Source organism: Barbatula barbatula (genome assembly GCF_947034865.1).
Source record: "Barbatula barbatula genome assembly, chromosome: 8".
Lineage (NCBI taxonomy): Eukaryota > Metazoa > Chordata > Actinopteri > Cypriniformes > Nemacheilidae > Barbatula > Barbatula barbatula.
The window spans coordinates 7,036,478-7,048,763 of NC_136771.1; the positions used below are offsets into that span (position 1 = coordinate 7,036,478).

The 12,286-nt window shown below is 39.8% G+C and overlaps 1 protein-coding gene across 1 annotated transcript; it reads right to left on the reverse strand.

Annotated features, from left to right (window-relative positions):
• Nucleotides 1–1,096: 1,096 nt before the first annotated feature.
• On the reverse strand, nt 1,097–12,200 carry ppp3r1b (protein phosphatase 3 (formerly 2B), regulatory s1ubunit B, alpha isoform, b). The gene is made up of 6 exons (XM_079462941.1): nt 11,980–12,200; nt 7,395–7,434; nt 2,928–3,104; nt 2,417–2,476; nt 2,041–2,225; nt 1,097–1,762 (listed from the first exon to the last, which is right to left on the reverse strand). Exons 1-6 carry the CDS (start codon nt 11,980–11,982, stop codon nt 1,715–1,717), a joined length of 513 nt encoding a protein of 170 aa, XP_079319067.1. The 5' UTR covers nt 11,983–12,200; the 3' UTR covers nt 1,097–1,714.
• Nucleotides 12,201–12,286: the final 86 nt, after the last annotated feature.

Below are 12,286 nucleotides of genomic sequence, written 5' to 3' on the forward strand. Positions count from 1 at the left end.
TGACAAATGTAGTGAAGAATCTCGCTTAAAATCATTTCCATCTTTAAACATTTACCAAACGTTTGGCAACGTCAATACATTTATAAATGTAACCGTCACTTTATTTTAACATTATAACATCGCAATATTACAATTCATATGTAAACAAGATAATCGCTTCCCCCGAAACCGGATCTACATGCACAACAGAAAGAAAACGAGGGAGAACGCCTCCCGTATCATGCAAGCACATCACAAGACCCCCGAGGGTCTCTGGGAAAGACATTAAAGAGCCGGTGCAGCAGCTGGCGCCAAACGCCGTTTTGCGCGGGAGAATCACTCATAGAAGCGAACCGCGGCGTGGCGAGTTTATTCATCCGCGTCGACATCGTTTAGTTTGGTCTCCCTTTTATAAAACAACCAAATCACACCGTTTGAATTGATATTTGAAATAACTAAGGAGAAAAGCTATGTCGGATCTAGTTTTGCCTAAAAGTTACTCGATCCCTTCTTCGCTGCGGACCGACCCGTTTAAAGCTTAAAAACCCGAACCAACGACCCGACCATCAAACCCTAATATACAAATATGAGCTACTAAGAGCTTTACAATGCTGCCCGCAGTCAAGTCGGAATATTAAGCTTAAATTTCCACAAACACAAATCCGGTGTTATTGTGACATGCGTTGTATGCGTGAATATAATGTTTAGAGGTAAAACAATATTATGTTGCTGTGCTAAAATGTGATTAATTCAAAATATGGATAAAAGTTGAGAAATTGACTGATGGCACCGATCCATCCGACAGTGGTGTGATGTCCCCACCCCATACACACATAATCTTAAAAGTAAATCATAAATGTGTGCGTGTATATATATATATATATATATATATATATATATATATACACACACACACACACAACTTAGAATATACTTGCTTTTTCCTAGTCTACAATATATCAGAACGCAAGACTGCAACTGAACTCCCTGACAATAATGACAGCACACTTGTACATACATACATACACATATTCTTGGTAGAAAATTTCGAATTTGCATGATCCGCAGCAAAATAACATTTGCTCAAAACAAGTGGAAAAAAAGGAACAGGCCTTTTAATAAACGTCATGTTGATTTATTGTTTCATATCCCTAAATAAAGAACATCAGATAGCGATTTAAATATTCAGCTATTGTTATATCTCACATACACGTTGTGATTGGCACTTCATGCTCCAAGTGTGTCGCGCGGAAATCAAGTGTCAAATCATGTCCACGTATTCCCTGTTGACCTAGATCATCTTTAAAAAAGACAGGACAAAAATAAATACCAAAAAACCCCGTTTCGAAAAAGAAAAAACACGAAAACAAACGTACACGCTTGCACGCACAATAACGCATACATACGCACACCCTCCTCTCTTCCTTCTCCACCAAACTGAATCGCTCGGTAATGGACAGACAAGACACCTCTCTGACTGTCCTTAAATACCCGAGAAATTGGACAGAAGAATCTCATGCTCTATAACACTTAGAATGCCAGGCGTTACAAGGCTCAGGGAGTATAGACAGGGAACAGAGGCGTCATTCAGAGAAATACTTCCATTGAAAGAGAGCGAGAGAGAGAGAAAGAGAGCGAGAGAGAGTGAGAGAGAGAGAGAGCGTGTTAGCGGAGCTGATTCTCAGAAAATGGAGAAGTGAATGAGGATGTTCAGTGAAGAGTCTGTTCAGTCTCTTCACACGTCCACCACCATCTTTTTGTGAATGTCTAAGCCGCCAACAACCTGTGGAACAGATAGGAAAGACCTTCAAAAAACAAGGCGAATGGCTAATTGAGCATAACATCACGCCAAAAACCTTGAAAGTTTTTTCTGAAACTAGAATGTAGAAAATTTGAATAAAGACTGAAATTGAATATTGCTATTTTTTATCTTCATAATACTATTATGACATGCAGGAGTCATTGTCAAAAGATTCGTTTTCTGGAATCAATGAAATGGTGGGTGAAACTACAGTGCATCCCAACATCAAATTCCTGTTCGGAGTGAAATGCGTGACTTACAGCGCAGAACTCCTCGAAGGATATCCTTCCATCTCCGTCCTTGTCTGCATTGATGATGGTTTTATCGACGATCTGCTGGAGCTGAGTGTCCTTCAGGTTGTTCCCCACCATCATCTTCAGCACCTGGAACAGCTCACCGTTGGATATGTAACCGTCCTTATCCATGTCATAAATCCTGAACGCAACTGTGTAAACAAATAAGGAATTTATTTTATTTATTTAAAACAATACTCCAATATCCACTTATGGAATGGACATTTTTCAGATGAAGTCTACAATAAGACATTGGAATGTGCACGGATGGACCAATCAGCTTCTAGCTTAAAGGGATACACAACTGAAAGATTCATTAGCCTTAAGACCGACAAGTACTCACAGCGAAGCTTCTGCTCTTTGTCACCCTTGACGCTGAACTGAGAGACGCCCTCAATAAACTCTAAAATAAATAAGACAAACATGTTGGTGAGGTACAGTAAACTTTGACACCCTGATTTCTGGAGCAGTACATCAGAAAAGATGCTCTACACCTCAAATACTGCAAAGAAAACAATATTCACAATGTGCAATACACAGTAATATTTGTATGTGTATTTAGGAAAAGTTAAAAAAATATTTTTTATGTGATGACCTCGATTTTATCACACAGTCTTGTCATGCTGCCAGTCTTTCAAAATGCTGTTGGATGACTTTATGTCACTCCTGAGGTTTGATTTTGTTGAAATTTAACAGACACTGGACTGGAATAGCCACAATGCATCTTAGAAATGCTGATTTTATGGTCTCTGAATTTTCTCAAGGCCTGTAAGTGTTTCTGGACCAGTGTTGTTTATGCTACTTAATGCTAGATTGTCTGAAATGTTCTAATAAACAACTCTGTGTTCTGACACCTTTGAAGTCCACTTCCCCGTTGCCGTCCGTGTCAAATATTTCAATGACTCGTTGGACCAACGGATTCTGCTGCAACTCCGGTAAAGACATGAACTCCTCCACGCTGAGAGAACCCGAGTTATCCAGGTCAAGTTTCTTAAACCTCTTTCCTAGTCTTTTAATCTCATCAGCATCAACTGTGGAGAGAAAGAAAAACATGGACAAACATTATTTCTATTAGTCCCACACACAAGCATTACCTCTAAAACAAAACATTTCATCTGAATTATTTTTGTGTGTACATTCCCCCCCCCCCTCGAGAACCTTCACCACTGCTAGTTCATCTTTAAAGTGTTGATCCACCACACAGGAGAGGTGTATAAGCAATAATCCATATATAGGGCTCTCATGTATAAACCCGCATCCATCCGCGTTTAGATCCTATCAAAAAGTGAGAAGTCACCCTAGACGAAACCTTACCCGTTTTCTCCTCTCTGGCAGTCATGGTCATCATTCAGAGAGCCGCTGCTAAACTACAGCACCGAGTCGTGCCGTGTGGATGGCTAGATGATCTAATCTCATTCTCACAGGCACGTGGTACACACTGCATGCTAAGAGATGTCAGTGCAGCGCAATTAATGAAATTAAATTCCCAGTATCCTACTGCTATTATTAAACTGAGCAAAGGCTGCGGTTGAAATAAAAAAAGAAATACGTATGCATATTTAAAGTAAAGGCCACAACACTTCAAATATCACTTTCAACATGCAAAGTTATACATCCTTGAATTGCTTTAAAGTAATATTAAATGTAAACTAGTGTACTTCCCTTTTACTTAACTAATTTCAAATATTATGTTGGGCCGTGGGCCCACCACGTTGTTTAAGGTAGATTGAATCACCGGGCACTATTCTGAACATACGGGGTGTGATGCAGAGTTTTTTATTATGAAAAAACAGAATATCTGCATGTAATGTGTTACCAGTAGCTAAATTCTCAAATACTAGTCAATACATATTAATATTGTGGTACCTCTGCGATGTCATCCAAACAGATGTGTTCAATCCAAGAACAGCAATATTAAAGGGATACTTCACAAAAATATTCTTTCAATCGTTTATTTACCCTCAAGTCATTTGAAACCTGCATGACCTTCTTTGGCAGAACACAAAAGAAGATATTTTGAAGGATGCTGGTAACCAAGCAACACTAGCCTTCCACTATGGACACAAGACCACGGAGACATTTGTCAAAATATCTTTGTTTGTCTTACATGAGAAACAATGTCATTACAGGGTTAAATGATGATGAAGGTGAATAAATGAGTCATGGAAAATCTGGAGATCACAGTCAGGCATCCCTACAACAGACGATGTAACCACTATTCTCAATATCTATTAATGTGCCTCAGATTAACCCTGATATTGCCAGTGCCAACCTGTGTTACTGCACTGGATTACTAGCAAAGCAAAAAAGGGAAGTGTCAGAATCTGCACACTGTAAAAGACAAAAAATTGATTGCAAACGGAAGCCTTTTCTTTCTTAAGTCTCCAATGTTTTGCCCACGCTCCCCCCAAAATTACAAATATCAGAAATAGTATACAATGAGACCTGTTTTCAAGTTATTGCATGTGACGTTTCGCCTAAAAAACATAACGCAGGCGTCTTAAGACATTCTAAAAAATTTGACCTGTGGTTTGAGATGACTAATCACAGGGAGACACCACACAGTAGCCGAAGGAATAGATCTGAATCTGTTTGGCTGCATCTTGCATGCACTATATGTTGCTTTAAATATAAACCCCCAATTGCAATGAAGTTGAAACTTGGGATGTTTTGTAAAATGTAAATAAAAGCAGAATAAAGTGACTTGCAAATAGTTTTTGACCCATATTCAATTGAATACACCACAAAGACAAGATATTTAATATTAAACCTGATAAACTTTATAGTTTTTGCCTCCAACACGTTCCAGAAGAGCTGGGACAGGGGCTGAAAAAACAGGAGGAGTTGAGGTTTGCTCAAAAAACACCTGTTTGGAACATTCCACAGATGAACAAATGTATTGGAAACAGGTAAGCAACAGGATTAGGTATAAAATGAGCACCCTAAAAGGCTCAGTCGTGGTTCACCACTTTGTGAACAGCTGTGCGAAATAGTAACTTAACATGCTATTGCAAGGAATTTTGTATACATCATCTGCAGTCCATAACATCAGCATAAGATTCAGAGAATCTGGAACAATCTCTGCATGTAAGCGACAAGGCCGTAAACCAACACTAAATGCCTGTGACCTTCGACCCCTCAGGCGGCACTGCATTAAAAACAGACATCAATCGGTAAACGATATTACCACGTGGGCTCAGGAACACTTCAGAAAACCCTTCAGTTAACACAGTTCGTCGCAGCAGGTGCGAAGCGAAAGCAGACATCAACAGCGACCAGAAACCCAGCCGGCTGCTCTGGGCCCGAGCTCATCTGAGATGGACTGATGCAAAGTGTACTGTGGTCTGATGAGTCCACATTTCAAATTGTTTTTGGAAATCATGGACGTTGTATCCTCCGGGTTTAAGAGGAAAAGGACCATGAAGATTGTTATCAGCATGTGTGATGGTATGGGGGGGGGGGGGAGGTGTTAGTGCCCGCGGTGTGGGTAACATGCACATCTGAGAAGGGAACATTAATGCAGAAATGTACATACAGGTTTTGGAGAAAAAATGCTGCAATCCAAACAACATCTTTTTCAGGGATGTCCCTGCTTATTTCGACAAGACAATGCCAAGCCACATTTTGCACGCGTTACAACAGCGTGGCTAGAAAAAGAGTGTGGGTACTAGACCTGTCGCCAGACCCGTCTCCCTGTGACGCATTATGTAGGGCTAAATAAGACAACGCAGAGCCCGGACTGTTGAGTAACTGAAGTCATACATCAAGCAAGAATGGGAAAGAATTCCACAAACAAGGCGTGTCATAAGTTCCCAAACGTTTATGTTGTGTTGTTTAAAGGAAAGGTGATGTAACACAGAGGTTAAAATACCCGTTCGAGCTCTTTTGGGACGTGTTGCAGGCATCAAATTCAAACTGAGTGAATATTCGCAAAAACAATAAAGTTTATCAGTTTGAATATAAAATTTATTGTCTTTTGTGGTGTATTCAATTAAATACAAGTCACTTTATTCTGCTTTTATTTACATTCTATACAAATAAAATCTAAATTCAAGAACAAATCTAAACCCATCAACCTCTCTAACAGACTAGTCAACCACTATGACCCACCCTGAGCAGCAGTTTTTTATTGCAAGATTTCTATGCTTTAGAGTCCATGCTCATTAATGCATTTTAGATGATGTCATAAAAGGGTTGTGTTACCACAGCTGCTAATTGGAGTAGGATTATAGTGTCCTTGTGGTTGCTAAGCACCCATCTGACCAACAGGTGGCTCAGTTTCACAGCAGCACACATTTTCACAGTACTGGGCATTTAATTACTGTAGCCTCTTGAGAAATATTAGCCTAGATGAAAAAACAGCATTCGTGTGCGAGCCCTGCATATTACAAAATCAATAATTCTGAGAGGAGGAGTCATGGATCCCAGTCCTTATACTCCAAGTTATATCCCATTTTCTCTTTTCTTACTTTCGGCATCTTTGTTTTGGTCTAGATGTTCGAGAAAGGTCCAGCTCAACCCACTGGTCTTCTCTCACCTTCATGGTCTTAGAAAAACTGGGCCAGTAATGTTGCCATAGCAACAACACCAGTAAACAGAACTCTGGGTAATGGAGTCCCGAGAATACCAGAATTTACTGTCCACAGCATACGTACATAAAGTTCACACCACGCAAAAATGAAAAAGCAACAGCAACAACAAACCACAAAATAATTACAGCACATCTAATGGACTATCACCTCGTGTCTCTATTTTCACCCCCATAGACTCCAAAAATAACTCTGGCTCTCCCTGCAGCCCTGAGACTGACCTTTACCAACTGCAGGCATTTATAGCCCTCCTTTCTAATAGCAACTTTACGCCTCCCAGTCTAGTCGGAGTGCACTGTTTCTGGCCCTCTTCCAAACACACAGTGCTTCACTGATCCAGGGGATACCCTCTCCATCACGTCCCAATACTCCTGCTGATCCCACAGCAACGGTTATGGCTGTATATAGAGTCAGGAACACTAGCTTAAGACTAGCCTAAAAAATTAGGGTACCTTCTAAGACACATATTGGGTCTTAGGGACATATTAAGCAAACAACCTTGTTTGCTTGTTATTTATTGCATTGCCATCTTTTGTGGCTATTTTCATGATGAGCATAATTTAGGGTAAAACCGTGTTTTTTTTAACATTTATGAGTTAAACTCTGTAAAACGATCTCTAAAAAGTTCTTCGTAGGCAGCAACCAAAAAAGTATCACTGACTAACTGATGCATGGCTTCCCTTGGTAGAATCACAATTATTGGTATGATGATGCAGAAGCCCATATACTTACAGTGTGAGCACATCTCCAAGGGATAACTCGCCTCGTTTCCCTAAAAGACAAAAAAAGTCAAAATCAACATGATGTATACATCACAGGTAAAAATGAGAAAGGGGGGGGGGGGGCGGTCGCACAAAGGGATAGGTCACCAAAAAAATTTAATTCTGTCATTATTTATATATCAGACAAAGATATTTGGAAGAATGGTAGTAACCAAACAGAACATCCAAACGCATCCCCCATTTACTGCCAAGAAATACTATGGGAGTAAATGGGGAATGTGATCTGTTTGGTTACTGATACTCAGTCTTACAGATATCTTCCTTTGCGTTTAGTAACAAAAATATTTCTACAGGTTTGGACCAACTTGAGGGTGAGTAAATGAAGACAGATTTTTGAGTGAACAACCCCCTTTAATGCGCATGTCAACAAAATCAGAGAAGGCGGAGCTCGGTGGAGGCTCAATTCACAACTCCTATTCAGGAAATAAATGCATTGATTCCATCTTTTCAATAATTCCATTATATTTTACCATATATTAATCACTCACTTAAAATTTCGACTTCATTTAAATATAAATCCAAAGAAATGAAAGACAATATTTTACTAGGTTGAGAGCTATTTACACAGAAACTAGAGTTTAAAAAAACAGGCTTCATATTTTCAACCACTGTAGAGGTTTTGTGTGCGCAGAACAATTTAGTAAATCGTGACCCTCGTGCATTGCCGTTTATTGACACGCAGCTGTTAGAAGAGTCATGAGGTAAAACGGTCCTCACAGTCACTGCGCTAGCACTTATCGTGTCTGAGCTAAGCAGCTAATCAGATTTGAGTGCATTTGCAGTGCTACGGAGGCGGCCACCAGCCTCAGAGAACAGATGCCAAATGACACGGGACAGCGCGTTCCTAATATTGCTTTTTAACAATTATTCCTAATTATTGCTTTTTAACAAGCAACATATTTTATTGATGACAGGACTAGGAGCCGCTTAACATGCGTATTTCAATGGCTGAAATGGATACAGAATCCAGGCTGGCATATATCCACTTTTAAAATTATTATTATATTAAATAAAACTGTAGTTTTCTATGATATGATCATTGTTATTTTATAAACTCAAGTGAAATACATTATTCAGAAATAATATCTCCACCAACCCAATTCCATTATACTGGGACATTCAGAAATAGCAAGAGACTTATAAAGTATGCCACGGTAAAGAAAATAGAGAAAGAACGAGAAAGAGATATTCTTTCTTCCTACGTTCTATACTATGTTACTGTTTTTATGCTATCCCGTCTGTCCTCTTGATCTGGGGTCGAAAAACCCGTGGCTCTCGAGCCGCATGTGTCTCCCTGCATTCTTTATAAGGTCCTCTGGTCTTAAGATGCGTTTTGGTCGATCTGCTTTGACCGATGTGAGACAGCGCCGAACACTGTATGCGTTTGATAGAAATGGAATGGTGAGAAAACATTCTGCTACGTTTTTCATCTTTAAATCAAACTATTAGGTCTTTAGCCAGCATGGTTCAAATCCTGTCTGGCTAGCGCGTTTCTCATAATGTTTACGCATGATGTCTGTGTGCGGAGAGTAGGCGGTCTCTGTTTGTCAAATGCCGCAAAAACAACGCCTAAACAAGTTCACAGAAAAAAGCTGAAGTCTAACTAAAGCAACACCGCAACGCTACTCTCCTATTGCAACACTCCCGCTTATTGCCAGATACAAACACTTATAAATGGCTAACATACAAATATAATAAAAAACTGCACTTTATTGCCACCTAGTGGTGCAACTGGGTAACTACTACCTTACAAGCATAACCTGTGTTATAGTAATTTAAAGGTTACATATATTTTGCGGCTCCATTTCGCCGACCCCTGCTCTAGATCAACATCCTAAAAGTTATTTTACTTTATCATTCACGCCATCCATAATATGCACAAAATCACACTTGTCCTGTTCCTAAACCTAGTTAACTAAAGTCAAGTTTTTCTCTGAGAAAGCAATCCCAGAATGCATTGTGATGAGCTAAATGCATATATCTATCTAAAATGGTGGGTGGAAGAAAATTATATTATATCTATATAATTTGAATCATTAAAAATAAGATCAGTTCACCATTTTTTTTAAAGATATTAAAAAATAAGAGTCTTCATTTACTCACCCTTGAGTTGTTACAAATCTATATAAATGTCTTTGTTCTGATGAAAACAGAGAGATATTTGGAAAAATGCTTGCAACCAAACAACTCTTGACCACCATTGACTACCATAGTAGGAAAATTTGCATTATACGTTTCTTTGATCTGTTGAACACAAAATGTTTTCTTTGAAGAATGTAGGTAAGCAAACAGTGCTGGGACATTTTTTACTAACATTTTGCATTTTTCTACTATTGACGTCAATTGTGGCCATTTTATTTTTGGGTGAACTGTCCCTATAACCTAGATATGTGCAAAAGGCTAACACAGCCAAACAGCACTTGGAAAGTGCCGCAGCATTCAGCTCTAAAACATCTAGCACTCCATATGATGTTTATTATATCGTTTTATACCGTATAGGGTAAAACTCCTTTTATTCTAAATAATGGCGTCCAACTTTTACAAGGAGAATTAAGAGGAGAAGTGTTTAATTTATTTAATCGTCTCGCTTATCTAATGGTAAAACCCCACTGGTGTTGATAAAGAATAGTAAAGAGGTTTTGGGGATTTTGTGTACATACTGTTCTTGGTTTACACATACATGGGAAAGTAGATTAAGCCAGAATGGGACGGTGACCCGAGTCACCTCATGCAGCTCACTGACTGCTCTATTGAACTTTGCCTAATTTACTGCTTTAAGACAGAGACAGTTTCACAATGTAGTGCAATGTAAACACTCAGCAGTGGTAGGTTAGCTGAGGTTCACCGCTTTGTGCTATTTTGACATCAATGTTACAGAGACTGCAAATTAGCTTAAACTGGATTGAGGGTTTAAGGTTACTTCATCCAGTTATGTAGTCTCAACAGTGAGCAAGTAACCAGACAAGGATCTCAACTGTTTACTGCTCAAAACGAAACACAGCGTTCAATTGGGCTACTTTGTACCTATTATGACATCACTTCCTTCTTCAGCACTCAAGTGTCCAATCAGGAGATCCAATCAAGCCAGCTTGCTTCTGGACCGATTCTATCTTAATTTAGCGGTTTATGGAATATTTCACAAACTTCCAAAATTGGCTCCTAAAGTATGAAACGCTGTTTTAAGATCAGACATATTTCAGAAAAAATTAATCTCGAATACACTGATGTTATCTATCAGGAAGTGGTCGGATTGTTCTAAGTGTTGCATACGCCAATTTGTTGAAGGGGAAGCCTAAAAAGTAAGAAGGTAACATTTCGGAGGGGAGGAAACAATAAGAAGTAAACAGGGTTCATGTAAATTTCACATTGCTATTAAGTTAACTAGTCCACTTTTAGATTCACTTATGTCTATAATAAATCATAGCAAAACCAAAGTTTGTTTTTTGATAGAGGGGGCATGTCATTACAGCACTGTGGGAAGTGTGGGCCGCGTGTTTTTATATACACAAGGCCACACGTGGTAATTTACTATAATGCGTATAAGGCACAGGGCTGTTGTCAAGAGCCAGGCTAAACCTGGATCTGTAAAGTCACCATCAGACTCCCTATGTTATGCTATGCTATGCATTCCAGGTATGCATACTTCTCTATTCTCTGAAGAGAGCACAAACAAGGTGTTGATCAGGGTCAGGCATTACATACTGTGAGTGTGCGACAGGGTCTTAAAAAAAATCTGCAGTGTTGAGTTCCTCTCAAAAGTCAAAGACTCATGGGTGTGTACATAATAAATAGAAGGCTACATGTGGCCGATCATCACCATTTCAAAAACAAACCATGGTTTAACTACGGTAGGATTGGTATTTCCAGTAAAACAGCAGAAACCACAAACTTACTATAGTCTCACACTACAGTAGCTGTTCGATTGTGATATTTCTGGTAAAACCATGGTAATACTTGTGGTAAACAAATCAACAAGTCAAACATGGTTGCTACACATTTACACATTTAATAATACCATGGTTCATCGTTTTTGGTAACAATTTTCCAAAATGCACACTCATATAGGTGGTGGCCCAGCAATGTTGATCTTTTTAGGAGAAACATCCAGTCGATTCGAGTTCTCAACAGATCTGTTAGAGGCAAACAAGCCCTAGATCAATTTGACAGCGGTATCGATCGAGCCTGTTACAATGAATCGCTGCTTGATACAATGTTCTATTTTCTTCGCCTGCAGCGCCATTATTACAATGTGGATACACTGTCTTACCGATCGCTCAAACACAATCATTAAACGATGTATTTTTCACACTGGCTTCACCGTTCGTAGCGTACAAAGCTAGCACTGCTGAACGTGGGCCACACTGACAGCAATGCCTCTCGGTTTTATCAACAACGGCTTTGATCACGACACCTCAAGCGCGTTTCCACCCGAAAACGCTTGAAACGCTGAATCGAGGCGAAGCGCAACACGCGCGCGGAAGTTATATCTCGGATAGATTTGCACCGGTTTAACGATAGCTGTTGGCGATCCTTACCATTCTGTCGGTCGGGTCGTCTTCGCCTCCGCCTTGTGCAGAATCACTCGGATGGTCTTGGCGCTGTCGGTTCGGGGCGATTTTCGGACAGGAATCGGCAAACGGAATGGAGTTTCGCTCGGATTTTGTTCTCGGTCTTTCAGTCGACGGATTCACTGCGGTAGCTTCAGGAGGTGCGCAGAGGAGGGGGAAGAGGCAAGTGGGTTGAGTCGGTGGTTGAGAGAGAGAGAGACGGAGGGAGAGGGAGCAAGATTGAACGAGGGCGGGGGAGGTGCATTAGAACTAAACATCCGGGTATTTCTTCAAT